At 40.7% G+C, this 21184-nt stretch overlaps 1 protein-coding gene across 1 annotated transcript; it reads left to right on the forward strand.

Moving 5' to 3' along the window:
* On the forward strand, positions 4392 to 6570 carry LOC102181582 (C-X-C motif chemokine 6). Its single transcript, XM_018049574.1, has 4 exons — positions 4392 to 4595; positions 4736 to 4868; positions 4996 to 5079; positions 5431 to 6570. Exons 1-4 carry the CDS (start codon positions 4394 to 4396, stop codon positions 5444 to 5446), a joined length of 435 nt encoding a protein of 144 aa, XP_017905063.1. The 5' UTR covers positions 4392 to 4393; the 3' UTR covers positions 5447 to 6570.

Consider the following 21184-nt stretch of genomic DNA (forward strand, 5'->3'; position numbering starts at 1 on the left):
TGTCACAAACTAAATGGCCTAGGTCATATACTAAATCATTAAAGGCCTCTCTGATTTGTTGGAAGAGATCAATTTAGAATAAAATCCCCATACTGTTAACATTCAACACAGTATAATCTAGTCAGAATCTTCCCTGATCACTTATCTCCAACAATCACTAAGCTACACAAAACATGTATGTTGGTCAATACTTTTGTTGAGTATATTTTTTCTTTTAATATCAAATATCTTGCTGGTTTCTGAATATTCTTTTGAATAGTTCGGAGTCCAAAGACTGAAAATACCATCTGAACAGTCTCTAAGCAGAAACAATTTCCAACATCGAGAAAAGCCAATTCCAAATAGATAAGTGCAAATGATTAATGACAGTAAACCACCCTATTCTTTCCTCATTAACTTTAAGATCTACTTGTAACTTAACACTACAAAATTTAAAAGTTATCAATATTTGCCATCAAATGTTCATAGACTGCTTGCTACTGAACTGGGAACTTATGGGAGGTCATGGGAGAAATACAAAACATCAGGGCTGATTTTAAAGTTTATGGTTAACTTGGGAGAGACAAGAGAAAAATTATGGAATAATTAATAATTAACTCTGTCTTAGGAGATAGGTTTACAAGTACATTAATTGTTCAAAGATCAAAAGTGGAAGGAATACATTTCCATTGGCTTTGTCATATAAACTTTCTCTGAGAAGCTAAGACTTTGAACTGGTCATGAAGAAAGAAAAGGACTTAGAAAGCAGGCAGCAGTTTTTGACTGGTTAGCCTGAAAGCCTCTTGGATGTTTGACATCATTGTGACCTCAGGAGTAGATAAACTGTGGATTTCAACAGCTTAAAATGTGGTTATTAGGCAATAAAGTAAAGAGGTTAACCAGATGTGGAGAGCCACAGGGTGTTTGCCAGTACTATGAAGAAAGTGCTTGGTAATCTGGAAACTATTAAAATTTTCGTGAGATGGGTTCTCTAGTGCTTGACTTCCAATCTTAAATTTTCTATTTCTTAACTCTCCGGCCTTTCTATCCCAAGTTGAAAAATGATAAGAAAATATTTCTTACCTGCCTCTGAGAAGCAATATGAGGCTCAAAAGATCTTCAATGTGTTTTGAGAGCTGCAAACCATTAAGAATGACTTAATTCCTCTCACATACCTCTGTGGTGTTAGGACTAAAGGTTGGTCTTGACCAGCAGTCAACCTTTCAGGCTATCAGGATGTCATTTTGTGGATTGTTTTGTTATACCTTGAGAGAAAAGTAACACAGTGTCTTTCTCTACTACCTGCACGTGGGTGCAGGCAGGCCAAAATGGCTTCCCTTTAGACTCACAATAAAGAAGCAATTACTTTTTGAAGAGCTCTGCCTCCTGTGGTACTGGGTGTCATTGTCAACTGCAGGGAGTCTTCAGACCAGCCACATTCCTATGTGCCTTTGCACAAGGTCTGCATCGGGAATGCCTAGACAGGAGCCAGAATGGGCAATGCGCCTGAATGATTTCAGTGAGAACTTAGGTTAAGTTACCTGCTGCTTCTTGGCAACCCAACAGCCAATTTCTAGTGAGGACTTCCTATTACCTACTTTCTAGCTATAGAAATATTTATTTTTGCCTTATACTCTGTAAGCAATTCAAGGTAAGTTGATTCAGGGTGCAAACCAGGTGAAGCATACAATCTGTAAGAGTGTTCAGAGGAAATGGAAATTATATCTCATGACCCTTCTATGATCTTACCATTTGATGCCAAAACAAATTCATATGTTCCTTTATACTTAAAACAGCTTATTTGGATCTGAAACACACACACACACACATAAGTACATTTTTTAACCTATTTGAGTCATTAAACAATTTCCTCCCACAAAATCTTATACTGTCTGTGTCCCCCCCCCCCACCGCCCCGTGGTTAAGTTGCATTTAATTATCCAAGATTTTTAATTACATTTTTGAAGTTTTATCTGATCCACATCAGTGAAGCTTTTGTCTTTAGATACAGTCTGATGGCATCACCGACTCGATGGACATGAGTTTGAGTGAACTCCAGGAGTTGATGATGGACAGGGAGGCTTGGCGTGCTGCAGTTCATGGGGTCGCAAAGAATCAGACACAAATGAGTGACTGAACTGAACTGAATGTCTAAAAGGGCTTCCCTGGTAGCTCAGATGGTAAAGAAACTGCCTACAATGCATGAGACCAGGTTCAATCCCTGAGTGGGGAAGATCCCCTGGAGAAGGGAATGACAACCCACTGCAGATTCTTGCCTGGAGAATTACATGGACAGAGGAGCCTGGCAGACTTCAATCCATGGGGTGGCAAGGAATCAGAAAAAACAGTGACTAACACACACACAAAATGTCTAAAAAGGCAATATAATAAGTCTGAAGCTATTTTCCCAGATCACCACTCCCTAGAAGGATGAAGGATTTGCATTAGTTGAGTCAAGTATAATGCTGATGGGATCAGGAAGCTACACAGGATAGAGAAGGTTCCATTTAATTTCCCACAAAATGAGGTCAAACTTCTCAGCCCTCCTTAACTATGGAATTTCCTACGTTTTCTTCTAGACTAAAAGTTCTAAAAGTCTATGACACCTCCTCCCTGCTCACCAATGGACGTGATAGCCTACCAAGGAAGATGTGTGGAGGTGTTAAGAAAATTTTCCAGGGTCATGGGAGACAAGCAAAAGAATTTTGTTCCATGACTGGTTTCTGATTTTCATCATGCTCCCTGATTGCCTTGGCTTGCCAACTGTGAGGACACAAGTCTTGAGAACAATCCAGAATAGGATCTAGTGAGATTTCCATGAAAGGAAGTCTACACGCCATTCCAATATTGTTGCCATGCCTGCTATGAAACTGAACATGTGAAAGACCCAGCCGTTAAAACTTCAGAGTTCTATGGACTTCCCTGGCAGTTTAGTGGTTAAGACCACACTATCAGTGCAGGGGATATGAGTTCAATTCCTGGTCAGGGAACTAAGATCCCACATGCCACATGGTGCAGCCAAAAATGAAAACAAGCAAAAAAGCTAACTGCTTCCACAGAGGAGATAAAAAGCTACCTCGCCCACAGCTTCAGGGAGCAGCTGTAGGCTCACTGGGACTAGAGCAGGATTGTGGAAACAGGCTTGGTCACACCACTAATTATGAAGCTGGATGGTTCCAGAAGCCTGTGTGTGTGAGTCATCCTCCCATCTCATGAAGTTAGTTGAGTGAAGTGAGTGGGGTGCCATCTCACTGCCAAACTGATTCAGATCCCTAGAACCAAACTTCCAGATGAGCCCCTTAAACTCATCAGACTCCAGGGCTTCTCCAAACTGGGTCAATTACACATCTGGCTAGGTCTGGAGCCATACCAAGAGGATGGGCTCTGGGGCATTGCTGTAGTCTGCACTCATCCCAACCCCAACCAAGACCATAGAGTCTTCCAATTCCATAGTGTACTGAACTGCTGAAAGCAAGGCATTTTTTCTCAGGGCAATTTGGTGGGTGAGTTTTTTGATGATTTTTGTTAAACCACCTTGACATGCATGTTTGCAAAACTATGTATAAAATTCCCAGAAAGTGGACTTGCTTTTGCAGCCTATTCCTTCCACTGACTTCAAGTGGGAGTACAGATACTTTCATCATCTTATCTTGGCTTCTAACTGCTGGCTGAAGTCCAGAGAATTACAAACTAATCTGAGGAAGCTAGAATGGTTTGCCGGCAAGCAGGAGTGAAAGGTTTTTCAGTATGGTGTCGTTTGAGACACAGCTTACATTAACTAAATAGTAATAATTATTACAGTTATAATAATAATTAGAAAAGGGTTCAGAAAATTTTCTAAAATCTAACCTGTCAACTAAACTTCCCTGCAGGTTCAGTGGTTAAGACTCCATGCTGCCAAAGCAGGCTTGCGGTTGGATCCCTGATCGGGAACAAAGATACGGCATGTCCGTCCCACAACCCCCGCCCCCTCGCCCCGGGCAGAGCCAAATTAATTTTAAAAAAGAAAAAAGAAAGAAAAACAAAACAAAAACAACCCCTCTCCCCCTAAAGAACACTTCCAGTGGCTTACTTTGTGCCTTTCTGTTTAGATGAAGATGAGGGGCATCTCTGAAAAGACACCTGTCATCCTGGAGAAACTGGCTTTAGCTAGCCCGGGCTGGCCCGGGTGGACAAAATCTCCGCAGGACTGCTTCTTACTTCCAGCGAAAGCAGCATCCGCTCCAGCCACCGCTGAGCGACCTAACAGATCCACCGCGGGCTGCTCCTCCCAACCACCCTCCTCAAACCCCGCTCCTCCAGCCCCCACTCCACCCGGCCCCCTCTCCCCGCCCCCCTTAGTTCAGGGAATTTCCCAAGCATCCTAAAGGTTGAGTTTCCTGCCTGGAGGAAGGGGCCAGGGCATATAAAAGGTATGCTGAAGACCCGAGGCAGTCACAAGCGCTCTGGAGCTTCGAATCCCGCGCCTTCTCCCTCCTTCGGAACCCTCTGCAGTCCTCTCTTCGCCACTATGAGACTGCTATCCAGCCGCGCCGCCCGCCTCTCCGGCCCCTCGGGCTCCCTGTGCGCGCTGCTCGCGCTGCTGCTGCTGACGCCGCCCGTGCCCCTCGCCAGCGGTGAGAGCGCGAGACCAGCCGAGCGCACCCGGCGGGTGGAGCGGAGCGGCGTCCCGGGCGTGGGGAAGTGTCCCAGGCGGGCGGGCTGGGAAAGAGCTCTCCCAGCAACCTGCCCTATAACGGTGTCTCTCCTACCCTAGCTGGTCCTGTCGCGGCCGTTGTGAGAGAGCTGCGTTGTGTGTGTTTAACCACCACACCGGGAATTCATCCCAAAATGGTCAGTGATCTGCAGGTGACCGCCGCGGGACCGCAGTGCTCCAAGGTGGAAGTGGTGTAAGTCCTAGTGCGCGGCGCTGTCCACCGTGACCTTTGCAAGAAGGAAGGTTTCCCCCCACCCCACCATCCCGCCTTAGTCTTCAGCCCCCACGTTCATGGGGGCATCTTCGTTTTCTCTCTGCAGAGCCACCTTGAAGAATGGAAGGGAAGTCTGTCTGGACCCAGAAGCTCCTTTGATCAAGAAGATCGTCCAGAAAATATTGGACAGGTATCTGTCACTTTGCTCTTTCTGGTTCCTTAATCTGTCTTGGAGTGTGGATTTGTCAAAGTCCTTACCCTATGTCTGAGATTTGGCGACCACATTCCAGACCATGTTTAAAATAAAAAGAATGTTCCGGAGAAGGGAAAGTTATTCTCCAAAGTCCTGGGAAAACTCTTATCATGAGTCTCAACATGAATTACCTAAGAGGTTACACAGAACTCACTACTGAGATGTATTTTTTTTGTTAAGGACTCTACCGTCTGCTTTTTATTGATCCTAAACCCTGGTTTGAAAACAAGTTGGGGTAGACAGATGTGTGGAAATTTGGTTAAATTGATATAATTCTTTTTTCAACAGTGGAAAGAACAATTAAAAGAAAGGACCGTGCGTTGGAAGAATTGCCCAGTTCTTCAGCAGAATTTTCTGGGGACCTCTGGACCCACTGAAGACAAGAAGCAAGAGCTCATTTTCTCCAATGAGTTAGGTTTCTGTATGAATTCCCCACTATGAAAGAGAGAAAGGAAGAGGGAATCTATGCTTGTCCTTGCAGCTTTCTGCTCAGTTTATGTCCTGTTTAGCATAGTATTTTCTGCTCCTTATTTGCTGTTATTTTAACTGCTATGCTATTCAAATCTTTAAGAGTTGACTAAATTGCGAATCTAGGAATCGCTGATTGTTACTCCTTTCAAGGTGACTACTGTTGTTTCTAGAATGTAGTTCTTATACTGCCATGGAAAAAGCTGTGTGAGAGTGAATGGAATTTCATTGGAATGCTGTATATGGAGATATATTGTTATCCTCACTCTCTTATGAAATAGGAACTACTTTAGTATTGTTTTTTGTGGAATATATTAGAGAATTTTCTTACTCTTGACCCTGGGAAGATATTTAAGTTATACTGCATTAGAAATCTGAGTGTTATACAGTTATCTGTGTAGAATATATTTCCTTATTTAGAATTTCTAAATATATGAGTTCTATAAGGACTAATATATTCTTGTTCTATAAATTTAGACATTTGATGTCTTCCTAGTATGGCATAATGTCATGACTTACTCATTAAACCTTTGATTTTATGTGGTATTTATTTGCTATTTTATTAGAAGTATTATATTTCTAGCCACCAAGTATGTATTTTGGATTAATAAAGAAGCTAGGAACTAGGTAAATTCCTTATTTCTAGCTTTTATAGAAATACATCCCTTTAGATTTTTAAGAGTAAAGGTAATCTTAACAATGATCTATACTTTGAAAGTTCTGAAAACGTATTCAAGATCTTTGAATATAAACTCATTACGTAGTTTAAAAAAAATGCACAGCCTTGCTAAAATTTGCAGACACATGTACTGTATCTTTTTAAGTATTCGACCATTTTGTTACAAAGAATTACATATGCATCACAATTACTATGTTAAAATTGTACTTTTTAAATGTATCTCAATGGTTTATAGTGCTTCTTTTGTCCTTTGGAAAAAAATAAAAGATTTATAAAATTTATTCAAGTTCATAGTTTATTGTACTGTTACAACAATGTCATTCCTCCTTAATTCTACATTGCACATGTGCTTGCTAAGGCACTTTAGTCATGTTTGACTTTTTGAGACCCTTTGGACTATAGCCTGCCAGGCTCCTCTGTCCATGGGGTTTTCCAGGCAAGAATACTGCAGTAGGTTGCCATGCCCTCCTCCAGGGATTATCCCAACCCAGGGATCAAACCTGCATCTCCTGTGTTTCCTGCCTTGCAGGTGGATTCTTTACCTGCTAAGTTACTGGGGAGGCCCCCAGTTCCACATTACCAAACTGTAAAAATTAACCATGCTCTTCTCTGACTAGCAGACAGGACCCTCATTTCCCAATGTCCTTGTGTTAGTTCAACCTATCTCCAGGCTCACTTCCCTGCCAGTTCCTTCATAGCACCAACAACCTTTGGGCTCTTTAGAAAACACAATATGTAAGACTTCCTTACCTTAAATCCTTTACTGATTCCCTATTTCCTAAACATGAAATACAAGTTGCAAAGCATGACAAACCAGGTTCTGTCTTATGACTCCTGATTACTACTTCAAAGTCATTTTTCGGTAGCATAATTGCAGTCAAGAATTTAGTTTCCCTACTGGGCATGTTGCTTCCAGGTCTATGCCTTTGGTAGGACCTCTCCCTGGAAAGGCCTTCATATTTTTCTTCCTTAGAAGGAAGCTTATTCACCCTTCAAAGTTCTATTCAAACAATACTTCCTTCATGAAGTTTTCCTTGGCACTACCAGCAGAATTCATGGTTTCCATTTTGATGTTCCCATAGTGTCTTCTAAGTATTTGAATTCACGGGAATAGCCAATAGTGCATTGCTTTTAGTTGCATAAAAGGATTTTTACCCTACTCTACTAGAGTTCTCCCAGAGCATCTGCCACATTTCATTCGTCTCTGTATCTTCAATACCTGATACAGATTGACTTAATTAAATAAGTTATCTTGGAACTCAGGTTGTAGATAGTATCCTAAAATCAATCACCTGGCTCATTGTAAGTGATGAATATATTGTAATTCCTTTACCCTTTTTTCCTGTCTTGTCTACAAATAATCCAACGAGAGCTTTGGTAAGCATAGTCCCTTCAACCTATAACACAGAACCCTCACTTTCACCTGACTAACTCCCATCCTTCTTCCAAAGGCAGTTTACCTGTCACGGCCTCTCCGACCCTTCTCTCCCACTTAGATTAAAGCCCCTTTTATATCCTGTCATATGACTGTTCTTTCCCTTCATAATAGTTTGTCACCAACATTACTGTAGAGCCTATGGAGACTATACAAATGTGGTCATTTATTTAGTGTCTATTTCAACTTCACTGTAAACTTTATAAGAGGAAGACTATATTTATCATATTCGCTTCTGTTCTTAAGATAGTGACTAACGCATAGTAACACATAGGGTTTAAACAGGTTAGTGAACTAAGCAAATCCCACTGTCTCGCTGGTATTGAAATAGCAATTTAACATATATAGCTCATTCTGAAGAAAAGCAAGAAAACAAAAGAGAGCAACTAATCCAATTAGTATACATACACACAAACTTCAATTGGATTAATATGTTATATATGCTTACATTAATATGTTATATATGCCAAAGCTTTTGACTGTGTGGATTACAATCAACTGTGGAAAATTCTGAAAGAGATGGGAATACCAGACCACCTGACCTGCCTCTTGAGAAACCTATATGCAGGTCAGGAAGCAACAGTTAGAACTGGACATAGAACAACAGACTGGTTCCAAATAGGAAAAGGAGTATGCCAAGGCTGTATATTGTCATCCTGCTTATTTAACTTATATGCAGAGTACATCATGAGAAACACTGGGCTGGATGAAGCACAAGCTGGAATCAAGATTGCCGGGAGAAATATCAATAACCTCAATATGCAGATGATACCACCCTTATGGCAGAAAGTGAAAAGGAACTCAAAAGCCTCTTGATGAAAGTGAAAGAGGAGAGTGAAAAAGTTGGCTTAAAGCTCAACATTCAGAAAACGAAGATCATGGCATCTGGTCCCATCACTTCATGGCAAATAGATGGGGAAACAGTAGAAACAGTGTCAGACTTTATTTTTGAGGGGCTCCAAAATCACTGCAGATGGTGATTGCAGCCATGAAATTAAAAGACGCTTACTCCTTGGAAGAAAAGTTCTGACGAACCTAGATACTGTATTGAAAAGCAGAGACATAACTTTGCCAACAAAGGTCCTTCTAGTCAAGGCTATGGTTTTTCCAGTGGTCATTTATGGATGTGAGAGTTGGACTGTGAAGAAAGCTGAGCACTGAAGAATTGATGCTTTTGAACTGTGGTGTTGGAGAAGACTCTTTGAGAGTCCCTTGGACTGCAAGGAGATCCAACCAGTCAATCCTAAAGGAGATCAGTCCTGGATGTTCATTGGAGGGACTGATGCTGAAGCTGAAACACCAATACTTTGGGCACCTCATGCAAAGAGTTGACTCATTGAAAAAGACCCTGATGCTGGGAAGGATTATGGTCAGGAGGAGAAGGGATGAAATGGCTGGATGGCATCACCAACCCGATAGACATGAGTCTGGGTAAACTTCAGGAGTTGGTGATGGACAAGGAGGCCTGGTGTGCTGCAATTCATGGGGTTGCAAAGAGTCGGACACAACTGAGCGACTGAACTGAACTGAACTGATGCTTATATTAACATGTATGTATGTTTAATAGTGTATACTAATATATTATTAATATGCCCATATTTCACCTAAGTAATTCTATATCTTTCCATCTCTCTAGTCTTTCCATTCTGTTGCTTTCCTCTATTTCTTTGCATTGATCACTGAAGAAGTCTTTCTTATTTCTTCTTGGTATTCTTTGGAACTCTGCATTCAGATGCTTCTATCTTTCCTTTTCTCCTTTGCTTTCGCCTCTCTCCTTTTCACAGCTATTTGTAAGGCCTCCCCAGACAGCCATTTTGCTTTTTTGCATTTCTTTTCCATGGGGATGGTCTTGATCCCTGTCTCCTGTACAATGTCACGAACCTCTGTCCATAGTTCATCAGGCACTCTAGCTATCAGATCGAGGCCCTTAAATCTATTTCTCACTTCCACTGTATAATCATAAGGGATTTGATTTAGGTCCTACCTGAATGGTCTAGTGGTTTTCCCTACTTTCTTCAATTTGAGTCTGAATTTGGTAATAAGGAGTTCATGATCTGAGCCACAGTCAGCTCCTGGTCTTGGTTTTGTTGACTGTATAGAGCTTCTCATCTTTGGCTGCAAATATAATCAATCTGATTTTGGTGTTGACCATCTGGTGATGTCCATGTGTAGAGTCTTCTCTTGTGTTGTTGGAAGAGGGTGTTCGCTATGACCAGTGCATTTTCTTGGCAAAACTCTATTAGTCTTTGTCCTGCTTCATTCCGCATTCCAAGGCCAAATTTGCCTGTTACTCCAGGTGTTTCTTGACTTCCTACTTTTGCATTCCAGTCCCCTAGAATGAAAAGGACATCTTTTTTGGGTGTTAGTTCTAAAAGGTCTTGTAGGTCTTCATAAAACCGTTCAACTTCAGCTTCTTCAGCATTACTGGTTGGGGCATAGACTTGGATTACTGTGATATTGAATGGTTTGCCTTGGAGATGAACAGAGATTATTCTGTCGTTTTTGAGATTGCATCCAAGTACTGCATTTCAGACTCTTTTGTTGCCCATGATGGCTACTCCATTTCTTCTGAGGGATTCCTGCCCGCAGTAGTAGATGTAATGGTCATCTGAGTTAAATTCACCCATTCCAGTCCATTTTAGTTCGCTGATTCCTAGAATGTCGACGTTCACCCTTGCCATCTCTTGTTTGACCACTTCCAATTTGCCTTGATTCATGGACCTGACATTCCAGGTTCCTATGCAATATTGCTCTTTACAGCATTGGATCTTGCTTCTACCACCAGTCACATGCACAACTGGGTATTGTTTTTGTTTTGGCTCTACCCCTCCATTCTTTCTGGAGTTACTTCTCCACTGATCTTCAGTAGCATATTGGGCACCTAATGACCTGGGGAGTTCCTCTTTCTGTATCCTATCATTTTGCCTTTCCATGCTGTTCATGGGGTTCTCAAGGCAAGAATACTGAAGTGGCTTGCCATTCCCTTCTCCAGGGGACCACGTTCTGTCAGACCTCTCCACCATGACCCCCCCGGCTTGGGTTGCCCCGCAGGCATGGCTTGGTTTCATTGAGTTAGACAAGGCTGTGGTCCTAGTGTGATTAGATGGACTAGTTTTCTGTGAGTATGATTTCAGTGTGTCTGCCCTCTAATACCCTCTTGCAACACCTACCATCTTCCTTGGGTTTCTCTTACCTTTGGTGTGGGGTAGCTCTTCACGGCTGCTCCAGCAAAGCACAGCCTCTGCTTCTTACCTTGGGCGAGGGGTATCTCCTTACCGCTGCCGTTCCTGACCTTCAGCGATCAATGCAAAGAAATAGAGGAAAAGAACAGAATGGGAAAGGCTAGAGATCTCTTCAAGAAAATTAGAGATACCAAGGGAACATTTCATACAAAGATGGGCTCGATAAAGGACAGAAATGGTATGGACCTAACAGAAGCAGAAGATATTAAGAAGAGGTGGCAAGAATACACAGAAGAACTATACAAAAAAGATCTTCACGACCCAGATAATCATGATAATGTGATCACTAATCTAGAGCCAGACATCCTGGAATGTGAAGTCAAGCGGGTCTTAGAAAGCATCACTACAAACAAAGCTAGTGGAGGTGATAGAATTCCAGTTGAGCTATTTCAAATCCTGAAAGATGAGACTGTGAAAGTGCTGCACTCAATATGCCAACAAATTTGGAAACCTCAGCAGTGGCCACAGGACTGGAAAAGGTCAGTTTTCATTCCAATCCCAAAGAAAGGCAATGCCAAAGAATGCTCAAACTACTGCACAATTGCACTCATCTCACATGCTAGTAAAGTAATGTTCAAAATTCTCCAAGTCAGGCTTCAGCAATACATGAACCGTGAATTCCCTGACGTTCAAGCTGGTTTTAGAAAAGGCAGAGGAACCAGAGATCAAATTGCCAACATCCGCTGGATCATGGAAAAAGCAAAAGAGTTCCAGAAAAACATCTATTTCTGCTTTATTGACTATGCCAAAGCCTTTGACTGTGTGGATCACAATAAACTGTGGAAAATTCTGAAAGAGATGGGAATACCAGACCACCTGACTTGCCTCTTGAGAAACCTATATGCAAGTCAGGAAGCAACAGTTAGAACTGGACATGGAACAACAGACTGGTTCCAAACAGGAAAAGGTGTACATCAAGGCTGTATATTGTCAGCCTGCTTATTTAACTTATATGCAGAGTACATCATGAGAAGCGCTGCACTGGAAGAAACACAAGCTGGAATCAAGATTGCCGGGAGAAATATCAATAACCTCAGATATGCAGATGACACCACCCTTATGGCAGAAAGTGAAGAGGAGCTAAAAAGCTTCTTGATGAAAGTGAAAGAGGAGAGTGAAAAAGTTGGCTTAAAGCTCAACATTCAGAAAATGAAGATCATGGCATCTGGTCCCATCACTTCATGGCAAATAGATGGGGAAACAGCAGAAACAGTGTCAGACTTTATTTTTGGGGGGCTCCAAAATCACTGCAGATGGTGATTGCAGCCATGAAATTAAAAGACGCTTACTCCTTGGAAGGAAAGTTATGACCAACCTAGATAGCATATTGAAAAGCAGAGACATTAGTTTGCCAACAAAGGTCCGACTAGTCAAGGCTATGGTTTTTCCAGTGGTCTTGTATGGATGTGGCAGTTGGACTGTGAAGAAAGCTGAGCGCCGAAGAATTGATGCTTTTGAACTGTGGTGTTGGAGAAGACTCTTTGAGAGTCTCTTGGACTGCAAGGAGATCCACCCAGTCCATTCTAAAGGAGATCAGTCCTGGATGTTCATTGGAGGGACTGATGCTGAAGCTGAAACACCTATACTTTGGGCACCTCATGCAAAGAGTTGACTCATTGGAAAAGACCGTGATGCTGGGAGGGATTAGGGTCAGGAGGAGAAGGGGACGACAGAGGATGAGATGGCTGGATGGCATCACCGACTGGATGGATATGAGTCTGGGTAAACTTCAGGAGTTGGTGATGGACAAGGAGGCCTGGTGTGCTGCGATTCATGGAGTTGCAAAGAGTCGGACACAACTGAGCGACTGAACTGAACTGAACTGATGCTTATATTAACATGTATGTATGTTTAATAGTGCATACTAATATATTATTAATATGCCCATATTTCACCTAAGTAATTCTATATCTTTCCATCTCTCTCCATATATATAAAATATCAATTAGGTTAACAGATCTTCTATGATTACATATCAATATATCTATACAATAGAGTGTGTGTAAGAGACAAGCAGAGATAGAAAGACATGATAACACCTAGAGCAGATTCAGAGATGAGTTTGCTGACAATTTTTTTCAGCAATATTAAAAAGCACAAGATACCTCAAATTTAAAAAAAATTAAACTTTTGTAGTATTCTATTGCTCTCTCAAATAGCATTTTTCCTTTGAACCCATGATTTATATCGTTATCCTAAGGAAACACTAAAAACTCACACCAAGTCACTATAAAAGTTTGAATTATAAATTTCAGTGTTTTAAACAAGCCCTCATTTATTATATCAGCTCCAAAATACTCATTAGGTGCTTGATAATGGCCAATTAAAGTGTATTAAATTCCTTTTGAATGGATAAAACACAAGCTATGTGAAGAAATAAACATTACTAATTACTTCTTTATCATAATTCAAGATCTGTTTTCCCCAGAAGCAAGATTTAAAAGTTTAGTTTGCTTATAGATCATAGACTAGGACCTCATTGCAATATTCTTCAAGCTGTATTTGTTATGGGCTTGCCATAACTGGCCGTTCTACAAATAAAATTGATCACAGTATATTACCAAAGTATAATCTACACAAGAACCTCAGTGACAGCTACTACTCATCAACCCTGCTGCTACTTTTGATCCGGCCACCAGCAAAAATCAAAAACAAAGACAATCAAAGACACTAACAAAATCAAAAATAACATGTGCACATGCTAAGTCGCTTAGTCGTGTTGACCCTTTGTGAGCCCATGGACCCTCCAGGTTCCTCTGTCCATTGGATTCTCCAGGCAAGAATACTGGAACATATACAGGGGAAATTAATCTAATATATGTCTTCTAAGGATATACCTTGTATTTCCCTCCAAGTCTCTACATACTATGTTCACTCTGTTATCCCTCTGAAATTCACTGTCATGTATGAAATCACTGGGAATTGAACAAATGCTCAGCTAAAATGTATTGTATGTTACTCCCCCAATCCAGACAATTTTCAGTGTACAATCGATGCTACTCATTCTACCAGATTTTCTTGTTTGCCTCTGGGTGTGTCACATTCACATAATCCTTCAATTCCTGAAGATATGACAAGGTCTATGATAAACTATGACTAGTGGTTTAGTTTTTCTATCATAGTTTTAATTCCTGCATAAGGAAAAGAGTTTTTGTGGTTAATTCTCATGTTGTTCATAACTTCTAACTCTTTCCTGGATGTTACAAACTGAGAAATTTACCGGGCAGCAGAAGCATCTGGGGATTTCAACTTGCCTCACTGACTAAGTCACGGAAGACAAGGAGCATGCATGTGATTCTGATTTTGACTGATGGTCCTTAGTGGCTTTTAGTCAGAAAAAATTAATAATATATTCCTGAAAAGGATTGCTCATACTTCAGATATGTAGAGTGAAATAATGACACAGAGAAATGGAGTTTAGTTTCAAAACTTTGCTTCTACAAAGCCTATAGATTCCAATTTCCTGAATATTGAGAAATTGGGAAAACATCCCCCACCCTCTGAAAAATCCATTTTCTTAATGGATGTGTTTCCACTACCACATAAATGTATGATGACCATTTCTGACCCACTTCTCAGATTTGACAAAGAGAAAAACAGTTGAAAAAGAAAAAAGAAAAAAAGAAAAACAGTTGATTTGATTCACTCCCAGTAAGAGAGACCAGCGATATTTCTTTGTAGTTTGTGATGAAGAGCAAAGTCAAAACAATTGTATCTCAAGTCTAGTTTGTATTTTTAGCTATCTGACTTTGGCAATTTATTTAACCCCTGCATCCCTCAGTCTTCTCATCTGTAAAATCAGTACAATAATATCTATCTCTCAGCCAATGAAGACTAACCTGGAACAAAGTCATTTTTTGATAAATGTTAGTTCCTTTCTCGAGTGTCCTAATTCAAATTCCTCTTTAAATGAGAAAACTGAAAGCTCAATTTTAAAATTTTTTTCATATTTATTACTATCCTTTCTACCTGTGTGTGAATGATGAATTTTTAGTGCTTCTAAGAAATCTTTTCTTTTTCCACCAGTCTTTCTCAGAAAGCCTCTGAAAACAATGCTACATATTTTCTGTCAATGATGTGATGACATTTAAAAAATGTATGATGTATTTCCCTTCTATAAACATTCATCCATATTGAATGTTTATCCATGTTTATCATTTATAAATCAATAAGAAACATCAGTATTGACATTTATTGATAATCTTGTTTCATACCAGACCTTGTACGGGATCTTTATGATATTAGGATTACAAAGATGAGACGCTCTCAACCTTAGTTAAGGTCCTTTGGCAGCAAAGATATTGTTTTCTCTGACAAAGCTTCTCTTGAAAGTTGAACGAAAAGGAACTAGATTTTTTTTTTAGGAACTAGATTATTTTTTTTTTTTAAGAGAAAAATAGCATCTTAGGTGACATTGCCTAGAATCAAACTCTGAGAGGAGATTTCCCTGTGGGAAATGTATTTAAGACTGCTCTAAAAAGTAACATCTCTTAGGAAGTAAGGAAGCAGCAGTGGGTAGATGGAAAACTGCTGCTGTAACAGAAGATTCAGGGGGAGCTTATGAGAAGCTCTGGAGCTGGGATGGCCTTGTAGCGTTATTCTAAATTGTGGCAGGCAGACAGACCTCTGAATCCCCCCACTGGCCAGCCATTTGATGTGGGCTACCTGCGGTGAGTGGGCATAGTTTTGGGCAAGACAGTGTCCTCAAGTGGTGAGCTGAACCCAGAGAGGATGTTTGTTCTGTGCTATCTGGGGCCACCACAGATACGGAAAAAAGCCGTGGTGCGCCATTCAGAGGATCCTGAAAAGGCATGCTGGACGTTCTTCATGAGGAAGGAGCAGGAGGAGGAGGAGAAAGGAGAGGCAATGGGAAGGGGAGGAGAGTGGAAGGCTCTTGTCCTTTTTCTCTGTGTTTTTTTTTTTTTTTTTTTCGGCTGTACTGGGTCTTCACTGAGGTGCACTAGCTACTCTTGTTGAAGCACATGGACTCAGTAATTCCAGCATGTGGGCTTAGTTATCCCTTGGCATGTGGGATCTTAGCTTCCCCATCAGGAATTGAACTCGAGTTCCCTGCGTTGGAAGGTGGATTCCTAACCACTGCACCACCAAAGAAGTCGCATTCTTATCTTTTATTTCTTTCTCTCTCCTTCCTCTCCCTTTCCTGCTCTTCTCTTCCCTCCCTTCTCTCCCCTGCTCCCTTCCTTCCTTCCTCCTTCATTTATTCCTGAGAAATATCATGATATTACTTATAGGAGGACGAACAGGAGGACCCAGGTGCTGAAGCAGAAATCTCAGTCAGTCGCCAGGACAAACCACCTCCCAAGTGAATGAGGCCATTTTGGACTTTTCAGCCCTTCCGGTTGCTCTCTGACCACCCCTACTCAAGTGTACTCAGGCAAGATGAAAGCAAAAGTACTTCTTGTTATTGTTCAGTCACTAAGTCATGTCAGACTCTGGATCCCAGGGACTGAAGCATTCCAGGTTTTGCTGTCCTCCACTAATCTCCTGGAGTTTGCTCAAGTTCATGTCCATTGAGTTGGTGCAGGGTGCACGCATGCTCCATCGTGTCAGGCTCTGCAATCCTATGGACTGTACCTTGCCAGACTCCTCTGTCCACTGGATTTTTCAGGTGAAAATACTGGATTGGGTTGCCATTTCTTCCTCCAGGGGATCTTCCCAACCAAGGGATTGAATCTGCATCTCTGTGTCTCCTGCACTGAGCAGGCAAGTCTTTACCAACTGCACCACCTCGGAAGCCATTGGGTTAGTGATGCTATCTGACCATCTTATCCTCTGCCACCCTCTTCTTCTTCTGTCTTTTCCTCTTCCACAGTCTTTCTCAGCAGCAGGCTCTTTTCCAATGAGTCAGCTCTTCGGCCTCTCATTAGCACACAGAATTATCAGAAATGACAGACTTGTTGTAAGCCACTAAGTTTGGGAATGGCTTGTTATGCAGCGAAAGGGAGTTGAAAAATGATCATCATGTATCTAATGTTCAACAAATGGCAGCAATCAACATCATTAAAATTTTACATGCCTGCAGAACTTTGCAATGTTCTTGTGTAATAGCACCCAGGAAGATATTCCGCCTCCCACTTCTTCACCTTCCCCTCTCCCTCCACTCCTACCCCATGCCTCACCACCCCTGGGTAGGAAATTGCCTCAATTAAATTAGTGCCAGAGTATTTGAAGTCAAGGCTTCCCTGGCGGTTCAGTGGTTAAAAACAAAACAAAACAAAACAAAAAACAGTCCACCTGCCAGTGCAGGAGATGTGGCTTTGATTCCTGGGCTAGGAAGATCCCCTGGAGAAGGAAATGGCAACCCACTTTAGTATACTTGCCTAGAAAATCCCATGGACAGAGGAGCCTGTTGAGCTATAGTCCATGCAGTTGCAAAAGAGTTGGACACAACTTAGTTGACTAAGACAACAACATTTGAGGTCTGGATCACTTTTGTCCACTTAAAGTTATACAGAAAACATATTAGATTTCAGCACTTATAGGAAATATTTTGTTGGCTAGTATTCCAACTGATTGATTAAAGTGCTTTAACAGACTGACTCTCCATTTTATCATTTCTAAGATCTACTATATCAATTGTTTTATTACTAATTTGTAGGTGATGGCTTATTCCCTTCATACTTGGGAGATGTCAGTGTAAAACAGTCTACATAGAGCAGAAATAACATACATCTTAATTTTAAAGGCTAATGTTCCTCCAGTGTCTTTAGATATTTTCTTTTTAAAATAGCTAACAGATAAGTTCTGTTTTGAGTCTTAGAAACCTTACTAATTTCCTGAATGACACTGCTATTTATAATACAATGGCTTAAAGGAAAAAGAGATAAAGTAAGTTACCACACACACACACACAAACAGGGTGACAAAGTAAGTTTCATAAAAAGCTGTCAAATTATTTTTAAACACAAGAAACTGTGACACTAATTTTCTAGCATTCTTTTAAATTGTAACTTTGTATAAGCTAATTTCTTTTGCTTAAATAACTTATTTAAAATATTTTTTACCCATTTCTGTACAGTCCACTTATTAGTGTCAGTATTGTTTCTCCTCATGGAAATCAAAAAAGTTATGCACACAACAGTAAGAACAGTTAGCAATAGTAGCAGTGTATAGTAGTAGTAGTAAATTACTATTTATATCCCATTGCTTTGCACAAATATTTGAGGTCTCATTTTTTGTCTGGCACATAACAGATACTTAATATTTATTGAATAAATGAAAACTAGCTAAAAGCATTTTACCTCAAATGCTGACTAATAGGCTTGTGAAATTTTAGTGACTCAAGAAATATGTTCATCCTGCCTCACAAACCTTGCTGACAATGTGTCTTTTGTGACAAAATACACTTGTTGATCAAGACAACGAGCTGACGATCCTCTGCTACATGCTACCTCTTTCCTGGTATCAACTAACTCAAGTAGCATTGTTAGCTCAGAAGACATTCCATACAGTTTCCCCCAAAGGATTAGGAACTTGTGACTAATCGAAGCGAACCAGGAGGGAAATGTGGTTAGTATTCGTAAGAGGAGGAAAAGAAGTAGAGAAAATGAAGTTGCTCAGTTGTGTCCGACTCTGCGACCCCAGCAGGCTCCTCCGTCCATCGGATTCTCCAGGCAAGAATACTGGAGTGGGTTGCCATTTCCTTCTCCAGGGGATCTTCCCGACCCAGGGATCGAATCCAGGTCTCCTGTAACTGCAGGCAGATGCTTTACACCGTGAGCCACCGGGGAAGCACAAAAACTAAAAACAAGAGTAAACAGCATGTGTTGTGGAAGGAAGAGATGAGAAGGACAGAAAAAGAAAGGCTATGAATAATGCCAAAACCTTTTATGTCTTACTCTGGAAATGGTTTTGAACTTACATTTGAATACAGATAGATCTGATTTGAGAGTCAGTGCAGGCGCATTGGCATGCACGTCTCTTGACTGCTCTATAGAAACACATTGTTAAGTAACTCATTGAAAACATACTTCCTTGCTAGTGCTTTAACAGTTTAGATGAGATAATGAATCCTCTTAGAAGCAATATACTCTGTATTCCATTGCTTTGCGTCTTATTTTTAATTCACAGCACTTGTGAATATTGCAACATTTTAATCACAATAATGGGGAAAGGTCATACAGTCATCACTCAGGAAGAACTAGAAGGAAATTTATTCCCCTGGTCCTATTTCCTGTTGAAATTCTCTCTGTAATTCACTTCACATGGTCCCTCTTAGAAGAATACTAATTTTCAGTTTAAGATTTTCCTTGAGTTTACCTGCTAGACTATGAATTTGGGGGTTGGAAGAGGGGGGAAATCATGTTAATTTAATATGTTCTACTGTTAGACTGCAAGTTATAAGAAGAAAACTATTAGGGTGGAGAAAAATAAGGAATACATTGTAAAGCAGAAATTAAGAACTTAAATAGACATAGTCAGGAACTGATAAACAGGAAAAAATGGCTTAAAATTTTTTTTAAAGTTGGAAAAATTATTTACACAATCATTCTTATGATAAAAGGTAATTTTATACACTCAACTTTTTAAGAGTTTCTTCTAGAATTTTGAAGGTATAAATAAATAAGCAGAAAGGAAAATAGGAAGCTTGAATATTGTATCAGATTTCTACAAAGCTGTAAGAGGAAGATGACCTGTGTCTGGGGTCCCATCCTTTCTTCCCAGCCTTCCAAATCACTTTTTTATACCACTTGCACTTTGGGTTCATGTGAAGTCTAGTTTGAGAACTGTGACTGATTAGAAAAGAAAGAGAAACTTTCCTTTAATGAGAATAGCTGATTTATTCACTAACACTATTTAGCTATGACCTACTGTACATTGCATTATCCTACACACTACAGGATACATGAGGCATTCAAAGAAATCTCCCATATGCCTCTGCCAAAAGTGGACAGAGAAGGGTCTGTCAGTGCTCACGAGTCACAGACATTCAGATTATGTGATTATTGTTCTACTTGTGCGTTTTAGTTAATACTGCTGTGAATTAAAAAATAAGTAAGCCTTAATGCCCAAAGTATATTAAAAGCAGAGGTAGTAAAACAACCCCTTAACTGATTCCCTTTCCTTAATTTTTAGGAAGGGCTGTGTTTTCTGGGAGTGAAAGTGAAAGTCATTCAGTCATGTCCGACTCTTTGTGACACCATGGACTATACAGTCCATGGAATTCTCCAGGTCAGAATACTGAAGTGGGTAGCCATTCCCTTCTCCAGGGGATCTTCCCAACCCTCCCTGGTGGCTCAGAGGTTAAAGCATCTGCCTGGAATGTGGGAGACCCAGGTTTGATCACTGGTTTGGGAAGATCCCCTGGAGAAGGAAATGACAACCCACTCCAGTACTCTTGCCTGGAGAATCCCATGGACGGAGGAGCCTGGTAGGCTACAGTCCATGGGGTCGTAAAGAGTCAGACACAACTGAGCGACTTCACTTTCACTTTCTCCTGTATTGCAGTCAAATTCTTAACCAGCTGAGTTACCAGGGAAGCCCAGGTTTTCTGGGAGTGTCTCTGTTAATCACCCCTTGGAGCTAGATGTAGCCCTGTCCCCCAGAATGCTGGAGGAGGGGTAAGAGAAAGGGTGAAGGGAAGGGTTCCTGGCTGACGTTTCCATATCTCGAAGACAGTTTTAGGTTGTAACCATAGATTTATATGTTCATTTTTGTAAAGCACCTATGTTTATTGTGGACAAGGTTCATTATTTTGCAACATCTAAGATTTTTAGATGTCCTGAGGTGACAGTGTATGATAAAAAATAGAGCTAATGAATTAACCCATTTGTAAATATCTTTGTTTCTTGCCTGGAGAATTGGATAGAGGAGCCTGGCGGGCTGCAGTCCATGGGGTCGCAAAGTCAGACACAACTCAGCGACTAAACAAAATATATATGTATATATATATTTATATGTATTACATATATGATGCATATAATGTATATTATATATACATATATATAGGCTTCCCTGGTAGCTTAGCTGATAAACAATCTCCTGCAATGCAGGAGACCTGGGTTCGATCCCTGGGTTGGGAAGATCCCCTGAAGGAGGGAATGGCTTCCCACCCCAGTATTCTGGCCTGGAGAATTTCATGAACTGTATAGTTCATGGGATCACAAAGAGTTGGACATGACTGAGCGACTTTCACTTCAAATATATATATATGTACATATATATACATGCTAAGTTGTTTTAGTCATGTTGCACTCT

Source organism: Capra hircus, chromosome 6 (assembly GCF_001704415.2).
Source record: "Capra hircus breed San Clemente chromosome 6, ASM170441v1, whole genome shotgun sequence".
Classification (NCBI taxonomy): Eukaryota; Metazoa; Chordata; class Mammalia; order Artiodactyla; family Bovidae; genus Capra; species Capra hircus.